This window comes from Rhamphochromis longiceps, linkage group LG9 (assembly GCF_057381845.1).
Source record: "Rhamphochromis longiceps isolate RC_006_pf linkage group LG9, R_longiceps_female_GT1.1, whole genome shotgun sequence".
Lineage (NCBI taxonomy): Eukaryota > Metazoa > Chordata > Actinopteri > Cichliformes > Cichlidae > Rhamphochromis > Rhamphochromis longiceps.
The window spans coordinates 163,063-188,333 of record NC_140565.1 but is presented as its reverse complement, the minus strand read 5'-3'; the positions used below and the strand labels follow the sequence as shown (position 1 = coordinate 188,333).

At 39.2% G+C, this 25,271-nt stretch overlaps 2 protein-coding genes across 2 annotated transcripts; one reads left to right on the top strand and one right to left on the bottom strand.

The window, feature by feature from the left end:
* Positions 1-16,449: 16,449 nt before the first annotated feature.
* On the top strand, positions 16,450-18,683 carry LOC146661462 (uncharacterized). Its single transcript, XM_085417720.1, has 4 exons — positions 16,450-16,977; positions 17,119-17,370; positions 17,939-18,028; positions 18,200-18,683. The coding sequence occupies exons 1-4, from the start codon at positions 16,848-16,850 to the stop codon at positions 18,457-18,459; spliced, it is 732 nt and encodes a 243-aa protein (XP_085273846.1). The 5' UTR covers positions 16,450-16,847; the 3' UTR covers positions 18,460-18,683.
* A 392-nt stretch (positions 18,684-19,075) lies between these two features.
* Positions 19,076-21,562, bottom strand: LOC146661461 (uncharacterized). The gene is made up of 2 exons (XM_085417721.1): positions 21,240-21,562; positions 19,076-19,667 (listed from the first exon to the last, which is right to left on the bottom strand). The coding sequence occupies exons 1-2, from the start codon at positions 21,551-21,553 to the stop codon at positions 19,283-19,285; spliced, it is 699 nt and encodes a 232-aa protein (XP_085273847.1). The 5' UTR covers positions 21,554-21,562; the 3' UTR covers positions 19,076-19,282.
* Positions 21,563-25,271: the final 3,709 nt, after the last annotated feature.

Below are 25,271 nucleotides of genomic sequence, written 5' to 3'. Positions count from 1 at the left end.
TGCTGTGTTCCTTGGATTCCTCATGTGTGAAGAGCTCCTTTCCCGGATTTCCCTGAGCCCTGGATTCCCCTTGCCCTCTCACTTGTATATACTCGCACCTGGTGTTGTGTACAAATAAAAGGAACTGTATTTTAGCTGCCACATCTGCGCTTGAGTCCATACCACATCGTGACAAAAATTTACAAAATAAAAAAATATTTACTATACGATGCAAGTATGAGGTGGGACATATGGTATTAAACCTTTAAAGCCGGTCGGAGCGGACACACTCCATTTTGTGTAACTATTTTTAAATCCCGGTAGCACTGCAACCACGTAAGCTAGCGCAATAATTTTTTTTGCATATGAAACCGGAGGAGTTGTACTTACATCTTATGCCATCAGCTTGTCCTAGGTCAAAGTTTCCTTCCACATATAGCTTTGCAAAAACTGCATAAAAAGCACTTGCAAAAACAAAAACACAATATTCCAGAAAAACGCTTTGCCGATCCAATCAGCTGTTTGTAACACTTCCTACGTCCATCAGCGTGAACTATTGCATGTCTGGCATGACCTGCCTGAAACCGGAAGTGACGTCATTTTGCGGAAATGTAGTTTTTTACCATCTTGGCCTTATGAGCCTATACTTGTGTTTTTAAACGTTATGTTTGACTTTATGACTTTCTGTGTCGTTTCTGGGATGCTGAGGACTCATATTGCACTGCTGGAAATATTTTATTTTGATGCATATGCTGTTATTTTGCAAATTTGCACTATAATATATTTTTTTGTTTTTCCAGCAGTATATGAAAATTGGTGTATTTCAAAAATAAAACTATGAAGACACTTAAAATAAATTTCCTTTGGTGGGAAACTAGTTTGTGCAACTTTTTTGTATTTACAGTTTTGAGGGATAAGCCTCTTAAATTTCTCTAACTAGAAATATATGTTAAAAAAGCAAAAAACGATTTTCAATTTTTTTGTAGTTTATTGCACTTTTTTGCAATTTATGTAATTACTATGCACTTAATGCAGACATATTATTAAAATTTGGGCTATAATGTGTTAATAAATCATTAAAACACTTGAATAGAATTTTCCGTTATTTGTACTTTCCTTGAGTATTTTACTTTCACTCCTTATATTTCTTTCTTTTTTTTTTTTTCTTTTTTTTTTTCTTTTTTCTTTTGGCCTGTCCTGTTTGGCTCTTTTGCATCAGAATTGTTGTCTAAAGGCAAAGAAAGATGCCCAACGGATTTACTTTACCAAACTGACCATCCCAGCCTTGCCTTAATGGTCCATTTGATTCACCTTTTGTTGTTTATTTTATTTTCACTTACTGAATACGGGACAGACTTGACTGGGGGAAAGAAGGGGAGAAAGAAAGAGGGAAAGAGAAACAGCTGAGAAGAGGGACGGGGAGAAGGGCAAAAGACAAAAACCAACAGAACGGGCAGAGAAAAAAAAATGCATATATCAATCACCTGGGTCACCTGCTGAGAAAGAAAAAAGAAAGCAAGCAGAAGAGAACAAGAGTGATAGAATAAACAACATCACAATGATATATGGGAATATGACAGTAAATACTAAATGTTAAACATTATTGTGCAGCACATAAGATCAACAGAACACAGTGTGCTTTGAGGTAGGAGCCAAAAAGGGTGTAGTTTGTGGGTGTGATCACCCGTGTGTACACCTGTGAGCATGGACGCGCTTGTTTTTTGTTTTTTAAAAGGTTCCTTCATGTAATAATCTGCTAGAGGGTGTGGGGGGGCCACAGCCCCGTCCTCCAGGGCGTGAAGCAGGTGTGGAGGAGATCAAAACTCCAGACATCCAGAGGCCCCCAGAACACAAGAGACCAAGGAAGACCAACAGAGGGGCAGCTGCGCCACTGTCCCGGAAAGAGCTGAGGAGAGTCCCAGATGAGGGCTCACTCAGCAGCCGCGGAGCAGAAGCCAGGGGGAGTTGCAGTGACGCGCCCGTGAGCTCCGCCGGCAGCCAGCTGCGCCTGAGTGACCGAGCCCCAGGCCGAGAGGCCGGGGGCACCCCACCTCCGAAGTGGCCCGAGCAAGCCCCAGGCTCCAGGCCCCGATAAGCGGCCGCCAAGGAGTGAGCCGGCGTGTACCTGGACGCCCACGCACCGATGTCTGAGAGGGTCCGCCACTGGCAGGGGAAGTGGTGGTAGGGGGAGATAGGCCTCCAAACCTTGGAGGGCCTGAGATGTCCCCAGAGAGGTGGCGCCTGACACCCAACCTGACATATAGACACAGACATACAGGCACACACAGATACAAACATCCATTCCCACCCTCATGCTCTCATATGCACTTACTCCACACTCAACCAACGTGGAGACAGACATAAAGAGACGTTGTACACACGATCACACTCCCCAAGCGTACTCTACAAACCGGGTCTAGGTGCCCCCGCCCCTGGAGGGGGGAACTGCACCCAGACCCAGGTGGTGTTTCCCTTTTCCCTGTGGTGGGGGGAGGCAGACCGCCCCGACTCCGCAGCAGCAGGAAGGCTCCACACTCCAGACCGCAGTCGGACGGCCAACTCCTCCTCCTAGTCCTAGCCCCCCTGCTCCAGCAGGTCGCAGAGAACGGGGGTGAGAGAAGACTCCAAACCTCCCTCCACCCGCTCATTGTAATGTTGATGCATGTGTGTTCTAAGGTGCATTTAAAACCCAGGAGGGCTTGGAGCTACCTGCCAGAGAGCAGCAGGTAAGCGCATGGTCCCTCCTGCTAGCCCTCAATGTCTACGTGTATTTAAAATTGAGAGGTGGGTAACGATGCCAGGGGTGGGGTGTACACCCTGATGGTACTTTGGACTCCGTGTATCGTGCCCACCCCCAAGATCCTATATGTATGTGTAATGAGGGTGTGAGTAATGTGAATGTCTAAGTTGTGGGATAAAATTGAGGCAGAGGCAGCCAGAAGGGGACGGGGGGGGTAGCCTCCTCTGCACCCTGGTGACATACCCCTACTCCAAGGCCCTGCATGTGTGGGTGATTGTGGTGGAGCGGGAAGAGGGAGGCAGCTGGAGATACATTCATTTCTGTTATTTTTAGTTGTTACAGTTTAAGAATAGGATAATTACTTTAGGTTTAACCCATTTAGGGGAAGTTTGTATTTCACATTACTGTGCCTTCAAACAGCAAACTTATTTGAGGTTAAACAGACACATAAAAGACAGCCCTACTGGTCAATCCATCAGCAGGACTTATGACATACAAACAGCAAAAATAGGCAAAAACATGTGATTATGTTTAAATATATGTAACATATGATTGAGGCAGATTTGCTCTGAGGAAGTCTGGATGTTTTTTTTTTTTTTACATGGCCTCAAACTCTTTCCACACAAGAGATTTCGGTTGGCCTCAACTGCCTCCAAAGTCCCACGGTGTCCTTCGCTGTTCCGAGTGCATCCTGATCAATTGACCAGCTGAGCCTCCCACTTCACCTGGGTATTCAGAACATACAGCCCCAGATCTGATGATATGATTACAAAATAGATTCGTAACCTGCGACCCAGGATGTCCTAGTGGTTGTTGCACTTATGGAGACCATTATGTTCAAACATATTATTCATTATGGACAAATTGTTGTTTGCACAAAAGTCCGATAACACTTCACAACTCTGGTGCAGATCAGGTGAGCTGTTTCTCCTAATCATGCCCCCTACAGATTACCCACTGAAGTCTCCCTCTAGGACAGAGTCCCCAGGTGAAGAACCCTCAAGCACCCCACGCAGGGACATCTAGAAGAACTGGTACTCTGAAATATTTTCAGCGCATAAGCGCAGATGACAGTTAGGACCCATTCCCCAACCTAAATGATTGGGGGAAGAAACTTCCGTCTTAACCTCCTAGGACCTGGCGTCCACATATGTGGACATCACATTTTTTTGTTTTTTTAGACCAAAATACTCAATGTAACATTTAAGAAACTTAAATTATTTTTTTAAGTAGCAGGTACTTAATATGCATTGAGGTTGGTGAAAAATAAGTTGACCTAACTTAAATTGAAGAAAATGTAAGATGAGCTTAAACAATTCAAGTGAATAGGCCAGTCTTTTTTTAGTGCTTAGGTTTAGAGCACTTAATTTATTCAGTACCAGTGACAATGCACATATCTTCATTCTGTTGAACATATCATCTAGTTTTTTCTCATTACCGGTCATAGAGCCTACATTTGCAGTCATTACTCTCACACTTCAGCTTCTTTTGCACACATTTAGCTCGCTGGGATAAGCAGGTACCCTGGCCGTAGGCAGCGCTGGTTTAACTCCTACCCGTGACCCTTCAGCTTTCTCACCTCTTTTCAGCAGATAGTTCAGCTTTTTAGCTGTTTTCTGAAGTAGATTTCCACTACACGGCATTCACCCGCCATTTTCTAGTTCACCTACTGTTATAATTTTCAGTGCCCTGTATCAACACAGAGCAGAGCAGCTACCTGAATGCTACTCTAACAGAAGTACTTGACTACCTGGTAATTCTCAAACATGTAGTCTAAAGCAGTCAAATTCAAAGCCAGAGAGGAAATGGCCTGTCACAAATGTGTAAGACCATTTTTAATCCTAGAGAAATAGTTTATTGCTTTAGAATTAGGCCCTCCTGAAAGCTACAACATCGTATTATTCATCAGAGATTGAAGAAAATAAGAACAACCCTAGGCTTCCATTCAGCACTGTAGCCAGACTGACAAAAAGTCAACATGAGTCCTGACAGGGACTAGAAAGAGAGTGTATATTTCTCCTGTATTGGTTTCCCTTCATTGGCTTCCTGTTAAATCCAGAATTCAAAATCCTGCTCCTCACATACAAGGTCTTAAATAATCAGGCCCCATCTTATCTTAATGACCTTGTAGTACCATATCACCCTATTAGAGCGCTCCGCTCTCGCTCTGCAGGCCTACTTGTTGTTCCTAGAGTATTTAAAAGTAGAATGGGAGGGAGAGCCTTCAGTTTTCAGGCCCCTCTTCTGTGGAACCAGCTTCCAGTTTGGATTCGGGAGACAGACACTATCTCTACTTTTAAGATTAGGCTTAAAACTTTCCTTTTTGCTAAAGCATATAGTTAGGGCTGGACCAGGTGACCCTGAATCCTCCCTTAGTTATGCTGCAATAGGTGTAGACTGCTGGGGGATTCCCACGATACACTGAGTATTTCCTTTCCAGTCACCTTTCTCACTCACTATGTGTTAATAGACCTCTGCATTGAATCATATCTGTTATTAACCTCTGTCTCTCTTCCACAGCATGTCTTTTATCCTGTCTTCCTCCTTAATAACAGCAATAATAGAAATTAGGAGAAAAGAAGATGAGGTAATGATAACCAAACTGATACCATGACCAGCAGCTTTACAGCTGTGGCTCCAGCAAACATCAGCTGATACCATAAATTAATATGAAATAAATTCTAACAACAGCTTATCAAGCTTAAATGTGCTGCTGTTGTTTATCCCCTGATTTCCTCTTTCTGGCGCAAAGTGGGCAATAAACAAACAAGAGAGACGGGACTTTCGTCAGAAATATCGATCAACTGATCATTGATCATTTTCATGATTGAAGTAGCAACAGAGAGGCAGGGGGAGATAACGTGAGAAGTAGAGGCAGCTGCAGTGTAAAGACGTAGAATAACTCCAGCTTTGTGTCTTTTTCCATTCTAGCTGAAGTCCGGGACAAACTGTGTTCCTTTTCACCTCAGTACGAAACGCATAATATTTTCTCTAAATACGGGACAATTCCGGTTTTTTACGGGACGGTTGGCAACTCTACGAACCAACCTTATGAATAAAATAAAGTTCACTATCAGTAACATGATAGCACCCGTCTAGCTAGTACGCAGAATGAGTTATTGTAACTGACTGTAAAAAGTCAGCACAACAAAAATAAACTCCACCTAAACTTGGTTTATATCTGACCCAGATAGACTGCAGGTCATAACTTCTTACCTGAAGTTCAGTTCACCTGACACTTGGACTGGCGGCTGCCTCGGGGCTCTCCTCCTGCCTCCCCTTCCCTCATCCACCTGCTGGCCTCTGTGGAAGCTCCGCCATAGCCACCACCAAACAACTGAGTTATTTTTACACATCGACCTGCATCTGTCCAATCCACCACCTTTCATTAAGTGTGCCTATGCGAAGGCACACTTATTACTATTGCTCGGATTTATTATTGTGTGGATGCTTAAGCATCCACACTATTGAGTTCCTCTTGGGACTTCCGTACACTTTTTGGCACTTAACTACTTCCACAATTTTCAGCCGATTTTCACCGTTCAAATTTTAAAATATTCTGCTATTTCTGCTAATTCCTGCTATGTCTTTTGGTATTTTTCACTATTATACTTTTTGAAATATTAAGCTAAATTTGTCCCATTGAAATGAATGGGAAACTTCTGCAATTCTGCTAAAATTTGCTTGTTTCTGAAACTTAACTACTTCCTCATATTTTCACGTAGAACAACCATTCAAACTTTAAAATGTTCTCAAATTATTGGGCTATTCAGGTATGATTCAGCTTTTTCAAATCTTTTACCGTTTTACCTTTATGCCTCTTAAAGTTTTCAGTTGCAAAATTGTGATTTTTCACAAAATACATGCGTTGTTATGGTTGCTATGCACTTGGCTTCCAGTGTGCCACTGAAGGTTTTGCAGTCTTCTCTTCATGTCCGAACAACTTCTTGCTACTTGCTCAATCTTCACTCAACTTCCACAAATTATACATCAAAACATAGGTATTTTTGCTGGGTTTCCGAAAATGTCACTATCATTATTGTGGTATTCATAGAACTTTCGCAAATCTCCTCAGACCAACACAATGTCGGAAAACTCTCCATATAAAGTCAATGGAGAGTTTGTTCAAAATCACCGCTGCATTTCTGTAATGAGAGGCATATTCGAATCGTCATATCTCCTTAACGAAGCAAAGTTAAGACATGAGGCTTGTCCCGGTATATCTTCAGACACTCGTGACGCTCACAATTCAAGAATTTCTTTCTCACGTATTACCGTTCTGAAATGAGTTGGACTTGTTTGAGGGTAGGAAATTCGTCCGTCGCTCAGATTTCTTCAAATTTCAAACCCTGGAAATGAACCACTTATTTCTCTCGTCATAACTTTTTGTTGGATTTCCACAGAGACCTGAAAATTTCCATGACTGTTCACCAAAGCCTGCTGTCTCTTACGGTGAAAGAATGATATCGATACTCCAAATAGATTTTGAGTTACAAAGCGTTGTTTGAGGGCAAGTCAAGCCAGTTTTTGCTTCGCTCTACTCAGTTATGGTGCATTAGAAGTCAAATATCTTTAATAATTCATATTTTAATGATAAATTGTAAACACTGGAAGATTCCCCCATCTCTTCTGAACAAAACGGTGTAAGAATGACCGCTCTAGCCCCTACGGTTTGGAAATTATGGTCATTTGTTTGAGGGGAATCCTCACTATGAGAAATAGGCTGCAATAATCCTGTGCCTCTCTGTGCTGCGTGTGTAAAAAGATGCACATGTTTTGGCGGGAAAAAGTACACAGGCTCTCTGATTGGTGGATTCAAATTTAGCAGCTCCCAGGCTGACCTAGAAACTTACTTCTCTCTCCCTGTGCATTTTTTTGCTGATTTTTTCATTTAACAAGTATATTTGAGGGACCCTCAGCATGTTCATCATTTTTTCAGCTGTCCATTTTGCTTTTCCAATTTTTCTGTTTAACTTATTACTATTGTGCTAAATCATAGTATTTCTGCTATTTTATAAGATTTGTGCCTAATATAGTATTTCTGCTAAATTACAGTATTTCTGCTTTTTATACTATTTGTGCTAAAACATAGTATTTCTACTAAATGTAGTATTTATGCTTAATCATACTATTTCTGCTTTTTATGGGATTTGTGCCTAATATAGTATTTCTGCTTTTTATAGGATTTTTGCTCAAACATAGTATTTCTACTAAATGTAGTGTTTATGCTTAATCATCCTATTTCTGCTTTTTATAGGATTTGTGCTTAATATAGTATTTCTGCTAAATTATAGTATTTCTGCTTTTTATAGTATTTGTGCTAAAACATAGTATTTCTACTAAATGTAGTATTTATGCTTAATCATAGTATTTCTATATATTTCTGCCAGGTCCCCAGGCAGCCAATCCTCTGTGAGGACTTAGACATTCAAATTTTCAAATCAGGGCCTGCACGGTTTCCCAGCCAATCATATATGTGTCCTGAGGCATTCAAATTTGCATATTGGGGCCTTCATGGCTTCTAAGCCAGCCAATCATATCTGAGGGCTGAGGAATTCAAATCCACAAATCAGGGCCTGCACGGCTTCCCAGCCAGCCAATCATATATGTGGCCTCAGGCATTCAAATTTGCATATTGGGGAATTCGTGGCTTCTAAGTCAACAAGTCATCCATGTCGTATATCTCTAAAAATTCACATTTTAATGATAAATTGTTAACACTGGAAGATTCCCCCATCTCTTCTGAACAAAACGGTTTAAGAATGACCGTTCTAGCCCCTACGGTTAGGAAATTATGGTCATTTGTTTGTGGGGAGTCCTCACTATGAGAAATAGGCTGCAATAATCCTGTGCCTCTCTGTGCTGCGTGTGTAAAAAGATGCACCTGTTTTGGCGGGAAAACGTAAACAGCCACTCTGATTGGTGGATTTAAATTCGGCAGCTCTCTCCCTCTGTGTCTGTCTGTGTGTGTGTGTGTGTGTGTGTGTGTGTGTGTGTGTGTGTGTGTGTGTGTGTGTGTGTGTGTTTAGTGGGAGAGAGAGGACCCTGCCCTTATTTGGCAGCATGTCATTGTAGGATTTAAATTGAATATAGTTAGACTGGTTGACTGGATTAGAGCCTGTGTTTGTGTGTCCCTCTGTGCATTTCTGTTTCAATATGCCTCCATATTTGTAATTTTGTAAGTTATTACTATTCTGCTAAATCATAGTATTTCTGGTACTTTTCGGTACTTGTGCTAAATACAGTATTTCTGCTAAATCATACTATTTCTGCTTTTCATAAGATTTGTGACTAATATAGTATTTCTGCTAAATTATAGTATTTATTCTTTTTATAGGATTTGTGCCTAACATAGTATTTCTGCTAAATTATAGTATTTCTGCTTTTTATACTATTTGTGCCTAATATAGTATTTCTGCTTTTTATAGGATTTGTGCTTAATATAGTATTTCTGCTTTTTATAGTATTTGTGCTAAAACATAGTATTTCTACTAAATGTAGTATTTATGCTTAATCATAGTATTTCCATATATTTCTGCCAGGTCCCCAGGCAGCCAATCCTCTGTGAGGACTGAGACATTAGAATTTTCAAATCAGGGCCTGCACGGCTTCCCAGCCAATCATATATGTGTCCTGAGGCATTCAAATTTGCATATTGGGGCCTTCATGGCTTCTAAGCCAGCCAATCATATCAGGGCTGAGAAATTCAAATCCACAAATCAGGGCCTGCACGGCTTCCCAGCCAGCCAATCATATATGTGGCCTCAGCCATTCAAATTTGCATATTGGGGAATTCGTGGCTTCTAAGTCAATAAGTCATCCATGTCATATATCTCTAAAAATTCATATGTTAATGATAAATTGTAAACACTGGAAGATTCCCCCATCTCTTCTGAACAAAACGGTGTAAGAATGACCGCTCTAGCCCCTACGGTTAGGAAATTATGGTCATTTGTTTGAGGGGAGTCGTCACTATGAGAAATAGACTGCAATAATCCTGTGCCTCTCTGTGCTGTGTAAAAAGATGCACCTTTTTTGGCGGGAAAACGAAAACAGCCACTCGGATTGGTGGATTTAAATTCGGCAGCTCTCTCCCTCTGTGTCTGTCTGTGTGTGTTTGTGTGTGCGTGTGTGTGTGCGTGTGTGTGTTTGTGTGTGTGTGTGACAGAGAGAGAGAGAGAGAGAAAGCCTTTTAATGGGATGATCTCATTGTAAGATTCAAATTCAATATATTTAGACTGTTTGACTGAATTGGATCTTGTGTGTGTGTCTCTCTGTGCATGTGTGTTTCCTCATGTGTGCATATTTGTAATTGTGTGGCTGTCATAAATTTTTTTTCAGATTTTTGTCATTTAACTAGTATATTTGAGGGAACCTCAGCATGTTCAGCATTTTTTCAGCTGTCCATTTTGCTTTTCCAATTTTTCTGTTTAACTTATTACTATTGTGCTAAATCATACTATTTCTGCTATTTTATAAGATTTGTGCTTAATATACTATTTCTGCTTTTATAGGATTTGTGCTTAATATAGTATTTCTGCTTTTTATAAGATTTGTGCTTAATATAGTATTTCTGCTAAATGTAGTATTTATGCTTAATCATACTATTTCTGCTTTTCATAGGATTTGTGCTTAATATAGTATTTCTGCTTTTAATAGGATTTGTGCTTAATATAGTATTTCTGCTTTTTATAGAATTTGTGCTTAATATAGTATTTCTGCTTTTTATAGAATTTGTGCTTAATATAGTATTTCTGCTTTTTATAGGATTTGTGCTTAATATAGTATTTCTGCTAAATTATAGTATTTCTGCTTTTTATAGTATTTTTGCTAAAACATAGTATTTCTACTAAATGTAGTATTTATGCTTAATCATAGTATTTCTATATATTTCTGCCAGGTCCCCAGGCAGCCAATCCTCTGTGAGGACTTAGACATTCAAATTTTCAAATCAGGGCCTGCACGGTTTCCCAGCCAATCATATATGTGTCCTGAGGCATTCAAATTTGCATATTGGGGCCTTCATGGCTTCTAAGCCAGCCAATCATATCTGAGGGCTGAGGAATTCAAATCCACAAATCAGGGCCTGCATGGCTTCCCAGGCAGCCAATCATATATGTGGCCTCAGGCATTCAAATTTGCATATTGGGGAATTCGTGGCTTCTAAGTCAACAAGTCATCCATGTCGTATATCTCTAAAAATTCACATTTTAATGATAAATTGTTAACACTGGAAGATTCCCCCCTCTCTTCTGAACAAAACGGTTTAAGAATGACCGTTCTAGCCCCTACGGTTAGGAAATTATGGTCATTTGTTTGTGGGGAGTCCTCACTATGAGAAATAGGCTGCAATAATCCTGTGCCTCTCTGTGCTGCGTGTGTAAAAAGATGCACCTGTTTTGGCGGGAAAACGTAAACAGCCACTCTGATTGGTGGATTTAAATTCGGCAGCTCTCTCCCTCTGTGTCTGTCTGTGTGTGTGTGTGTGTGTGTGTGTGTGTGTGTGTGTGTGTGTGTGTGTGTTTAGTGGGAGAGAGAGGACCCTGCCCTTATTTGGCAGCATGTCATTGTAGGATTTAAATTGAATATAGTTAGACTGGTTGACTGGATTAGAGCCTGTGTTTGTGTGTCCCTCTGTGCATTTCTGTTTCAATATGCCTCCATATTTGTAATTTTGTAAGTTATTACTATTCTGCTAAATCATAGTATTTCTGGTACTTTTCGGTACTTGTGCTAAATACAGTATTTCTGCTAAATCATACTATTTCTGCTTTTCATAAGATTTGTGCATAATATAGTATTTCTGCTAAATTATAGTATTTCTGCTTTTTATATTATTTGTGCCTAATATAGTATTTCTGCTTTTTATAGGATTTGTGCCTAATATAGTATTTCTGCTTTTTATAGGATTTGTACCTAATATAGTATTTCTGCTTTTTATACTATTTGTGCCTAATATAGTATTTCTGCTAAATTATAGTATTTCTGCTTTTTATAGTATTTGTGCGAAAACATAGTATTTCTACTAAATGTAGTATTTATGCTTAATCATAGTATTTCTATATATATATCTGCCAGGTCCCCAGGCAGCCAATCCTCTCTGAGGACTGAGACATTCAAATTTTCAAATCAGGGCCTGCACGGCTTCCCAGCCAATCATATATGTGTCCTGAGGCATTCAAATTTGCATATTGGGGCCTTCATGGCTTCTAAGCCAGCCAATCATATCAGGGCTGAGGAATTCAAATCCACAAATCAGGGCCTGCATGGCTTCCCAGCCAGCCAATCATATATGTGGCCTGAGCCATTCAAATTTGCATAATGGGGAATTCGTGGCTTCTAAGTCAATAAGTCATCCATGTCATATATCTCTAAAAATTCATATTTGAATGATAAATTGTCAACACTTGAAGATTCCCCAATCACTTCTGAACAAAACGGTGTAAGAATGACCGCTCTAGCCCCTACAGTTAGGAAATTATGGTCATTTGTTTGAGGGGAGTCCTCACTATGAGAAATAGACTGCAATAATCCTGTGCCTCTCTGTGCTGCGTGTGTAAAAAGATGCACCTGTTTTGGCGGGAAAACGTAAACAGCCACTCTGATTGGTGGATTTAAATTCGGCAGCTCTCTCCCTCTGTGTGTGTGTGTGTGTGTGTGTGTGTGTGTGTGTGTGTGTGTGTGTGTGTGTGTGTGTGTGTGTGTGTGTGTGTTTAGTGGGAGAGAGAGGACCCTGCCCTTATTTGGCAGCATGTCATTGAAGGATTTAAATTGAATATAGTTAGACTGGTTGACTGAATTGGATCTTGTGTGTGTGTCTCTCTGTGCATGTGTGTTTCCTCATGTGTACATATTTGTAATTGTGTGGCTGTCATAAATTTTTTTTCAGATTTTTGTCATTTAACAAGTATATTTGAGGGACCCTCAGCATGTTCAGCATTTTTTCAGCTGTCCATTTTGCTTTTCCAATTTTTCTGTTTAACTTATTACTATTGTGCTAAATCATACTATTTCTGCTATTTTATAAGATTTGTGCTTAATATACTATTTCTGCTTTTATAGGATTTGTGCTTAATATAGTATTTCTGCTTTTTATAAGATTTGTGCTTAATATAGTATTGCTGCTTTTTATAAGATTTGTGCTTAATATAGTATTTCTGCTAAATGTAGTATTTATGCTTAATCATATTATTTCTGCTTTTCATAGGATTTGTGCTTAATATAGTATTTCTGCTAAATTTAGTATTTCTGATTAATTATAGTTTTTCTACTAAATCATAGTACAGTATTTCTGCTTTTTATGGGATTTGTGCTAAAACAAAGTATTTCTACTAAATGTAGTATTTATGCTTAATCATACCATTTCTGCTTTTTATAGGATTTGTGCTTAATATAGTATTTCTGCTAAATTATAGTATTTCTGCCAAATTATAATATTTGTGCTAAAACATAGTCTTAATTTAAAATTACAATATTCATAGTTCATCACAGTGTCTCTGGTAAATCACAATATTTCTGCTCTGTTGTACTATTTTTCTAAATCATAGTGTTTCTGTAATGTTTAAGTATTTTTGGCTAAATATATTCTTTCTGTTATCTTATACTATTTCTCCTAAATTCTTGTATTTTTGAGAAGTTATCATGTTTCTGGTAAGTTACAATATTTCTGCTAAATTCTGCTATGCTATTGTATTTCTGCCAAGTATTATGTTTCCTCTAAGATATTGCAGTTCTGCTAAGTTATTCCATTTTAGCAAACTTCTTTTGCTTCTGCAAAGTTTTTACAATTTCTGCAACTTTTCAGCTTTTTCAGCTACTTTTTGCATACAGCTTCAGCTTTAAGCATCCACACTGCATTTTCGCAGGAAATGCAAATTTTTCTAGTTGTGTGGATGCTTTAAGCATCCACACTATTGAGTTCCTGTTTCTCTTTATTCTTTATTGTGTGGATGCTTTAAGCATCCACACTATTGAGTTCCTCTTGATACTTCCGTACACTTTTTGGCACTTAACTACTTCCACAATTTTCAGCCGATTTTCACCGTTCAAATTTTAAACTATTCTGCTATTTCTGCTAATGTGTGCTATGTCTTTTTGTATTTTTCACTATTATACTTTTTAAAATATTAAGCTTAATTTGTCCCATTGAAATGAATGGGAAACTTCTGCAATTCTGCTAAAATTTTCTTGTTTTTGAAACTTAACTACTTCCTCATATTTTCACGTAGAACAACCATTCAAACTTTAAAATGTTCTCAAATTATTGGGCTATTCAGGTATAAATCAGCTTTTTCAAATCTTTTACCGTTTTACTTTTATGCCTCTTAAAGTTTTCACTTGCAAAATTGTGATTTTTCACAAAATACATGCATTGTTATGGTTGCTATGCACTTGGCTTCCAGTGTGCCACTGAAGGTTTTGCAGTCTTCTCTTCATGTCCGAACAACTTCTTGCTACTTGCTCAATTTTCACTCAACTTCCACAAATTATACATCAAAACGTAGGTATTTTTGCTGGCTTTCCGAAAATGTCACTATCATTGTTGTGGGATTTATAGAATTTTGGCAAATCTCCTCAGACCAACACAAAGTCGCAAAACTCTCCATAGAAAGTCAATGGAGAGTTTGTTCAAAATCACCGCTTGATTTCTGTAATGAGAGGCATATTCGAATCGTCATATCTCCTTAATGAAGCAAAGTTAAGACATAAGGCTTGTCCCAGTATATCTTCAGACACTCGTGACGCTCACAATTCAAGAATTATTTTCTCACCTATTACCGTTCTGAAATGAGTTAGACTTGTTTGACGGTAGGAAATTCGTCCTTCGCTCAGATTTCTTCAGATTTCAAACTCTGGAAATGAACCACATTTCTCTCGTCATATCTTTTTAATGGATTTCCACAGAGACCTGAAAATTTCCATGATTGTTCACCAAAGCCTGCTGTCTCTTACGGTGAAAGAATGATATTGATACTCCAAATAGATTTAGAGTTAGAAAGCGTTGTTTGAGGGCAAGTCAAGGCAGTTTTTGCTTTGCTCTACTCAGTTATGGTGCATTAGAAGTCAAATATCTTTAATAATTCATATTTTAATGATAAATTGTCAACACTTTAAGATTCCCCCATCTCTTCTGAACAAAACGATGTAAGAATGACTGTTCTAGCCCCTACGGTTAGGAAATTATGGTCATTTGTTTGAGGGGAGTCGTCATTATGAGAAATAGACTGCAAAAATCCTGTGTCTCTCTGTGCTGCGTGCACCTGTTTTGGCGGGAAAAAGTGCACAGGCTCTCTGATTGGTGGATTCAAATTCAGCAGCTCCCAGGCTGCTTGACTGAGCTAGAAACTTACTTCTCTCTCCCTCTGTGTGTGTGTGTGTGTGTGTGTGTGTGTGTGTGTGTGTGTGTGTGTGTGTGTGTGTGTGTGACAGAGAGCGAGAGAGAGAGAGAAAGTCTTTTAATGGGATGATCTCATTGTAAGATTCAAATTCAATATATTTAGAGTGGTTGACTGAATTGGATCTTGTGTGTGTGTCTCTGTTATATTTTTTTTTGCCGATTTTTTTCATTTAACAAGCATATTTGAGGGACCCTCAGCATGTTCAGCATTTTTTCAGCTGTCCATTTTGCTTTTCCAATTTTTCTGTATAAGATATTACTATTGTGCTAAATCATACTATTTCTGCTATTTTATAAGATTTGTGCTAAATATAGTATTTCTGCCAAATATAGTATTTCTGAATAATTATAGTTTTTCTACCAAATCACAGTATAGTATTTTTGCTTTTTATAGGATTTTTATAGGATATTTATATTGCTTAATATAGTATTTCTGCTTTTTATAGTATTTGTGCTAAAACATAGTATTTCTACTAAATGTAGTATTTATGCTTAATCATACTATTTCTGCTTTTTATAAGATTTGTGCTTAATATAGTATATCTGCTAAATTTTAGTAATTCTGCTTTTTATAGTATTTGTGCTAAAATATAGTATTTCTACTAAATGTAGTATTTATGCTTAATCATACTATTTCTGTTTTTTATAGTATTTGTGCTAAAATATAGTATTTCTACTAAATGTAGTATTTATGCTTAATCATACTATTTCCATATATTACTGCCAGGTCCCCAGGCAGCCAATCCTCTGTGAGGCCTGAGACATTCAAATTTACATATCAGGGCCTCCACGGCTTCCCAGCCAGCCAATCATATATGTGGGCTGAGGCATTCAAATTTGCATATTGGGGCCTTCGTGGCTTCTAAACCAACCCGTCATCCATGTCATATATCTCAAAAAATTCATATTTTAATGATAAATTGTCAACACTTGACGATTCCCCCATCTCTTATGAACAAAACTGTGTAAAAATGACCGTTCTTGCCCCTACGGTTAGGAAATTATGGTCATTTGTTTGAGGGGAATCCTCACTATGAGAAATAGACTACAAAAATCCTGTCTCTGTGCTGCGTGTGTGCACCTGTTTTGGCGGGAAAAGTACACAGCCTCTCTGATTGGTGGATTCAAATTTATCAGCTCCCAGGCTGCTTGACTGACCTAGAAACTTGCTTCTCTCCCTGTGTGTGTGTGTGAGAGAGACAGAGGCAGAGAGAGACAGAGAGACAGAGAGAGAGAGAGAGAAAGACCCTCTTTAGGGCAGCATCTCATTGTTTGACTGGCATAGACCCTGTGTGTGTGTCTCTCTCTTTACGGTGTGTTCACACCGAACGCGATGGACGCGAATAGAGCGTCAGGTTTACATGTAAAGTCAATGGAAAGGCGCGATGACGCGCGATTGCGGGTCCCGCGAAAATTCGGAAGCAGATTTGCGTCGCGAAAACGCCAAAACGCGTGAAACGCGCGTCAGTGTAGCGCGTCAGGCGCGTTTGACGCGCGAAACGCGCGTCAGTGTAGCGCGTCAGGCGCGTTTGACGCGCGAATAAAACCACGCGCGTGAGTTTTTGTGTTGCACTTTGTGCATACGCGCGTTTCGCGTCTACCGCTCGAGTTGGAAAAATCTGAACTCCAGCGTCAAATCGCGCCGCGACAACCAATCAGGAGCCTGGTGACGTGGCTCTGACCTAGGTCAAAGGGGCAGATCCAGCCAAAGCCCTTCATTCTTCATTCAGTATGGAGGAAAAGCTGATCAGCGCCGTGGCTAACCACCCCGAGCTATATGATGCCAGCTCCTATTTCTACCGAGACAGGAATAAAAAGGACCTAGCTTGGAGACACATAAGTGAGGAGATCGGGCAACCTGGTAAGTTCATTCCTTCTTCTTTTTAATTTTCAGACTGACCCGATGAAGCCGTGCAAAAGCTAGCAAGCGCGCCTACTGTCCCGCGATTTTCCCACTGTTGTACAAATACCTTTCCGCTAACCAGATAATGCGTTTATTCAGAGGACATCTGCAGGAGAAAGTGGAAGAGCCTCAGGGACACCTATAATAAGGAGAAGAGGTCAGAGAAGGAGAAGAGGAGTGGGTCTGCAGCAGGATCGGGGAGGAGATGGAAGTTCTTCGCGGTCATGGGGTTTCTGGACCCCTTCCTCACCCCGCGGGAGACCAGCGGTAATATGGTGCGGACCGTGGAGAACTTCTCCCCCGAGGACCAGGGACAGCCCGAAGAGGCAGCAGGGGAGTGTCAGTCAGAAGGTATGTTTACAATTAATTAATGTAGGCAGTTAATTTATGCGTGTTGTCATACAGGAATATATTTTGTTTATTAATAAACAGTATAAAGTAGTCCCGCTGTTCATCCGTCACTGCCTCGCCTTTTCGCTGATTTTTTTTATTGCACCGTACAGCTTTCAACGATGCGCATTGCATTCTGCAGCCCAAATGACAAATCTCCTCCGTGTCGTGTCTCCTGCGCTTGCCAAACTTATCATGTTTGGTTTTGATAACCATCACTTCAAATAGAAAAAAACAGCACAAAAACACTCATAACTATGACCCTCATTCGGAAATAGACACCTGCACCGGGAGCAAAAAAGGCGCACAAAAGTGGCGCCGCAGACGGAGAAAAAGCGCGGCATAATACTTTTACGTTTTAAAATCGACAAAGGTTTGCACTTTGAGAATCAACTTGTGAGAACTGTGACTACTGTTCATGTGCTGCAATAAATGGGAGACCACTGTATATAATAATAAGTATATAATAATATAATATTCTCTATGACTATTGTCTTCAACCTGTTAACATTTAATATTGTCTTGATAGAGTCAAGTTATCATGCAGCAGAGTCCTCCCCTGTTGCTTCTCCTGACTCCCCAGTCCCTGGTCCCTCCACTCCTGCTGCTGCACCCACAGGTATGAACATCAAGCACTGATAGCTTTTTACTTGCTTGGATTCCCTTGTGATCACCTTTACTAAATATCTACAACCAATCTGTTCATATCCTGGTTTTTTTCAATTTTGAAAATGACAATCTAGTAGCAGCCTTCTCATTTCTTTGTGGTGTTTTGTTCTGTTTTTTACAGGCCCACAGAGGAGGAGAGCTCGAAGGCGGTCGAGGGAAGGGTCCCAGGATGGTCCATCGGCGGTGGAGCTGGCTATCCTGGAGTCCCTAAAGAGGCCACGCCCGTCTGCAACAGAGTATTTCCTCCTCGGCCTTGTTCCTGCTCTGGAGAGCATGCCGCCTCAGACACGAGAATTCGTGAAATTCCAAATTCATAAATTAGTTTTTGACAACAGCACAGCTGTGCTAAATTTGGAAACATTGGACCCTAATGATCAGTAGTTTTCTGATGAGGCAGCAGCTCTCCAGGGCAGAAACAATGTTCTTATTCTTCTCCTCCTTCTCCCCTGAGGCTCTTCCACTCCAAGCTGGGTCCTTTTTATTCCTGTCTCTCTGTAAATAGTTAAATTTCATATATTTATGTTGAATCTTTTTATTACTGAATTTATATATTTTATCAAATAAACATTTATAATGACAAATGTCTCTGTTCTACTACACAGCAAATATTGGCACCCGACTTGACACAAGTAGAATTTATTTCATATTATACTAATGACAAAATATACTGATACAGTGGGATGCAAAAGTTTGGGCAACCTTGTTAATAGCCATCATTGTCCTGTACAAATCGTTATTTGTCACAATTTAAATTGTCAGTTAAATACATCATATAGGAGACACACACAGTGATATTTGAGAAGTGAAATGCAGTTCACTGGATTTACAGAAAGTGTGCAATAACTTTACACTAAATAAAGCAGGTGCATATATTGGCAACACATAAAAAGAGAAATAACATAAATATGTAGTGTATATCAATGTGTGTGTCTCCTATATGATATATGTAATTGACATTTTTTACTGTAACCGATTCATACAGGAAAATAATGACTATTAATAAGGTTGCTCAAACTTTTGCATCACACTGGTTATAGGAACATAGTGAAGACAAGTTACTTAAGAGAATAAAGAGAGGTTAGGTTATTTTGGAGTAGAGATCCATTTATTAAGAAAATTTTAAAAAGACAGGAACACTCTTTAGAGGTTTGTGGGTGGCTCTTAAAAGAGCCGTTGTGGGGAAGTCACTCAGACTTCAAACAGGCTACTCCTTTGGTTGCCAAGACACAGCTCCCTCTGCCGAGAAGTGGGCCATGAACTTCTCCCTCACCAGGACAGCCTCTCTGGAGGAGTTGTTTGCTGCTACACGACCCAGGCCTTGCAACGGCTCCACCACAGCAGGTGCCACACCCCTCACAGCAGGTGCCCCTCTCTCGTCCACACAGCGCAGAAAATTGTGGAGAACACACGTTGCCTTCACACACTCTGCGATGGACCGCCAGTCTTCAGTTGAAGGCACAGCCATGAAATCGTCCACTAGACAGTCCCAGATGGCCGTCGCTACCTGGGGGATGATCTGGCTCACCGTGGACACACCGACTCGAAAACTGAACGTGATGGTCCTGAAGGAGTCCCCGGTGGCAAGGAACCTGGACAAAATTGTTTAAAATGTGTATTATGTGTACTGCAGTTACAAAATACATTATTGAAATTCCAAAATTACAAATTCCAAAACATAAATCTTACATAAAACATTTTGTAATTATAAGGATAATTACATGATATATATTTGATATAATCTAAAACAGTCTGCAGTGATTATATACAAATATTCAACTATCCCAGAAATTAAACCAGGTATAAATAAACAAAAAGGAGTGTGTATCACTACAAAGATTAACCCACAGTGGTCCTAATACCAGTTTGATATCAGCAAACACCGAGAGCATACCTATGACACCACAGCCATGCTATCATTCAACCACTGATAACAGCATAAATCGAATTAAATCGGGACTTGATGAGACCATCTGAGTATCACTAGAAATATTATAAACAGTACCAGTTTGCTATCGGTAAACACCGAGAGCATTCACTGTTAGCATAGCACATCCATGTTAGCAGTGTATAAACGATACACTGCTAACATGGATGTGCTATGCCATCAGTAAACGCCGACAGCATTCACTGTTAGCATAGCACATCCATGTTAGCAGTGTATAAACGATAGTTTATACACGCCGACAGCATTCACTGTTATAGCACATCCATGTTAGCAGTGTATACACGATACACTGATAACATGGATGTGCTATGCCATCAGTAAACGCCGACAGCATTCACTGTTAGCATAGCACATCCATGTTAGCAGTGTATAAACGATAGTTTATACACGCCGACAGCATTCACTGTTATAGCACATCCATGTTAGCAGTGTATACACGATACACTGCTAACATGGATGTGCTATGCCATCAGTAAACGCCGACAGCATTCACTGTTAGCATAGCACATCCATGTTAGCAGTGTATAAACGATAGTTTATACACGCCGACAGCATTCACTGTTATAGCACATCCATGTTAGCAGTGTATACACGATACACTGATAACATGGATGTGCTATGCCATCAGTAAACGCCGACAGCATTCACTGTTAGCATAGCACATCCATGTTAGCAGTGTATAAACGATAGTTTATACACGCCGACAGCATTCACTGTTATAGCACATCCATGTTAGCAGTGTATACACGATACACTGCTAACATGGATGTGCTATGCCATCAGTAAACGCCGACAGCATTCACTGTTAGCATAGCACATCCATGTTAGCAGTGTATAAACGATAGTTTATACACGCCGACAGCATTCACTGTTATAGCACATCCATGTTAGCAGTGTATACACGATACACTGCTAACATGGATGTGCTATGCCATCAGTAAACGCCGACAGCATTCACTGTTAGCATAGCACATCCATGTTAGCAGTGTATAAACGATAGTTTATACACGCCGACAGCATTCACTGTTATAGCACATCCATGTTAGCAGTGTATACACGATACACTGCTAACATGGATGTGCTATGCCATCAGTAAACGCCGACAGCATTCACTGTTAGCATAGCACATCCATGTTAGCAGTGTATAAATGGATGGTTTAGCATATATTAGCACAGGTATCAATAAAGGACTACCGTATTGACCACTTTTACTAACCTCAGGCAGACGGACAGGCGCTCTGCAGGTGGGATTGAGCGCCTGTAATTGGTGTCTAGGCGGGCGATTCTGGGACCGACGCGGGAAAGCAGGTCCTCAAACTGGCCGGGTGACAGACGATGATATCGCTGGAATCTGCCGTCATCCAGGCGCAGCTCCTGGAGCAAATGGTGAAACTCACCAAACTGCTCACGCGCCTGGAGGACTTGATGGACCCAGGTACGGCGAGGACGTCTTTTACGCTGCTGCTCTGCTCTCCACAGTAAATAGAGAAGGGAGACTCTCTCTTCAAGCGCTAGCTCGACAGCTGCCATCTTGCAAAGATGGAAACTCCCACATTTCCGGTTCACGCGTTGAGACGCGAATGTACACGCGTCAAATTAGGGGCGTTTGGGGCGTTTTATTCGCGTCCATCGCGTTCGGTGTGAACACACCGTTACATTTCTGTATTTATTTATTTGTATTTCTTTTTTTCCCCACAGTTGAACAATAATTAGTTTTGAGACAGCTTAAGCATATTCTGTTTTTTTCTCAGCTTGTCACTTTAGTTTTCCAGTATTTTCACTTAAGTTATAACTATTCTGCTCAATCATAGTATTTGTTCTAAATCATTGTTATTATGCTATATTGTAGTATTTCTGCTAAATCATACTATTTCTACTATATTATATTTTTCTTTCTAAATATAGCATTTCTGCTATATAATTGTATTTCTGCTATCTTATAATATTTGTGCTAAACCAGAGTATTTGTGCTGAATCATAGTATTTCTGCCAAATGATAGTATTTCTGCCAAATTATAGTATTTGTGCTAAAACATAGTATTAATTTAAAATTACAATATTCATAGTTCATCACAGTGTCTCTGGTAAAACACAGTATTTCTGCTATGTTGTACTATTTTTCTAAATCATAGTGTTTCTGTAATGTTTAAGTATTTTTGGCTAAATATATTCTTTCTGTTATCTTATACTATTTCTCCTAAATTCTTGTATTTTTTGAGAAGTTGTCATGTTTCTGGTAAGTTACAATATTTCTGCTAAGTTCTGCTATGCTATTGTATTTCTGCCAAGTATTATGTTTCCTCTAAGATATTGCAGTTCTGCTAAGTTATTACATTTTAGCAAAGTTCCTTTGCTTCTGCAAAGTTTTTACAATTTCTGCAACTTTTCAGCTTTTTCAGCTAGTTTTTGCATACAGCTTCAGCTTTAAAGCATCCACACTGCATTTTCGCAGGAAATGCAAATTTTTCTAGTTGTGTGGATGCTTTAAGCATCCACACTATTGAGTTCCTGTTTCTCTTTATTCTTTATTATTGTGTGGATGCTTTAAGCATCCACACTATTGAGTTCCTGTTTCTCTTTATTCTTTATTATTATTATTGTGTGGATGCTTTAAGCATCCACACTATTGAGTTCCTGTTTCTCTTTATTCTTTATTATTGTGTGGATGCTTTAAGCATCCACACTATTGAGTTCCTCTTGGGACTTCCGTACACTTTTTGGCACTTAACTACTTCCACAATTTTCAGCCGATTTTCACCGTTCAAATTTTAAAATATTCTGCTATTTCTGCTAATTCCTGCTATGTCTTTTGGTATTTTTCACTATTATACTTTTTAAAATATTAAGCTTAATTTGTCCCATTGAAATGAATGGGAAACTTCTGCAATTCTGCTAAAATTTGCTTGTTTCTGAAACTTAACTACTTCCTCATATTTTCACGTAGAACAACCATTCAAACTTTAAAATGTTCTCAAATTATTGGGCTATTCAGGTATGATTCAGCTTTTTCAAATCTTTTACCGTTTTACCTTTATGCCTCTTAAAGTTTTCAGTTGCAAAATTGTGATTTTTCACAAAATACATGCGTTGTTATGGTTGCTATGCACTTGGCTTCCAGTCTGCCACTGAAGGTTTTGCAGTCTTCTCTTCATGTCCGAACAACTTCTTGCTACTTGCTCAATCTTCACTCAACTTCCACAAATTATACATCAAAACGTAGGTATTTTTGCTGGGTTTCCGAAAATGTCACTATCATTGTTGTGGGATTTATAGAATTTTGGCAAATCTCCTCAGACCAACACAAAGTCGCAAAACTCTCCATAGAAAGTCAATGGAGAGCTTGTTCAAAATCACCGCTTGATTTCTGTAATGAGAGGCATATTCGAATCGTCATATCTCCTCAACGAAGCAAAGTTAAGACATAAGGCTTGTCCCAGTATATCTTCAGACACTCCTGACGCTCACAATTCAAGAATTATTTTCTCACCTATTACCGTTCTGAAATGAGTTAGACTTGTTTGAGGGTAGGAAATTCGTCCTTCGCTCAGATTTCTTCAGATTTCAAACTCTGGAAATGAACCACTTTTTTCTCTCGTCATATCTTTTTAATGGATTTCCACAGAGACCTGAAAATTTCCATGATTGTTCACCAAAGCCTGCTGTCTCTTACGGTGAAAGAATGATATTGATACTCCAAATAGATTTAGAGTTAGAAAGCGTTGTTTGAGGGCAAGTCAAGGCAGTTTTTGCTTTGCTCTACTCAGTTATGGTGCATTAGAAGTCAATTATCTTTAATAATTCATATTGTAATGATAAATTGTCAACACTTTAAGATTCCCCCATCTCTTCTGAACAAAACGGTGTAAGAATGACCGTTCTAGCCCCTACGGTTAGGAAATTATGGTCATTTGTTTGAGGGGAGTCGTCATTATGAGAAATAGACTGCAAAAATCCTGTGTCTCTCTGTGCTGCGTGCACCTGTTTTGGCGGGAAAAAGTGCACAGGCTCTCTGATTGGTGGATTCAAATTCAGCAGCTCCAAGGCTGCTTGACTGAGCTAGAAACTTACTTCTCTGTGTCTGTGTCTGTGTGTGTGTGTGTGTGTGTGTGTGTGTGTGTGTGTGTGTGTGTGTGAGTGTGAGAGAGAGAGAGAGAGAGAGGAAGCCTTTTTATGGGATGATCTCATTGTAAGATTCAAATTCAATATATTTAGACTGGTTGACTGAATTGGATCTTGTGTGTGTCTCTCTCTGTGCATGTGTGTTTCCATATGTGTCCATATTTGTGATTGTGTGGCTGTTATATTTTTTTTGCCAATTTTTTTCATTTAACAAGTATATTTGAGGGACCCTCAGCATGTTCAGCATTTTTTCAGCTGTCCATTTTGCTTTTCCAATTTTTCTGTTTAAGTTATTACTATTGTGCTAAATCATACTATTTCTGCTATTTTATAAGATTTGTGCTAAATATAGTATTTCTGTCAAATTATAGTATTTGTGCTAAAACATAGTATTGATTTAAAATTACAATATTCATAGTTCATCACAGTGTCTCTGGTAAATCACAGTATTTCTGCTCTGTTGTACTATTTTTCTAAATCATAGTGTTTCTGTAATGCTTAAGTATTTTTGGCTAAATATATTCTTTCTGTTATCTTATACTATTTCTCCTAAATTCTTGTATTTTTGAGAAGTTATCATGTTTCTGGTAAGTTACAATATTTCTGCTAAGTTCTGCTATGCTATTGTATTTCTGCCAAGTATTATGTTTCCTCTAAGATATTGCAGTTCTGCTAAGTTATTCCATTTTAGCAAAGTTCCTTTGCTTCTGCAAAGTTTTTACAATTTCTGCAACTTTTCAGCTTTTTCAGCTAGTTTTTGCATACAGCTTCAGCTTTAAAGCATCCACACTGCATTTTCGCAGGAAATGCAAATCTTTCTAGTTATTATTATTATTATTCTAGTTGCTTCCGTACACTTTTTGGCACTTAACTACTTCCACAATTTTCAGCCGATTTTCACCGTTCAAATTTTAAACTATTCTGCTATTTCTGCTAATTTACGCTATGATTTTTGCTATTTTTAACTATTATACTTTTTAAAATATTAAGCTTTTTTCCTTTAATTTGTCCCATTGAAATGAATGGGAAACTTCTGCAATTCTGCTAAAATTTGCTTGTTTTTGAAACTTAACTACTTCCTCATATTTTCACCTAGAACAACCATTCAAACTTTAAACTGTTCACAAAT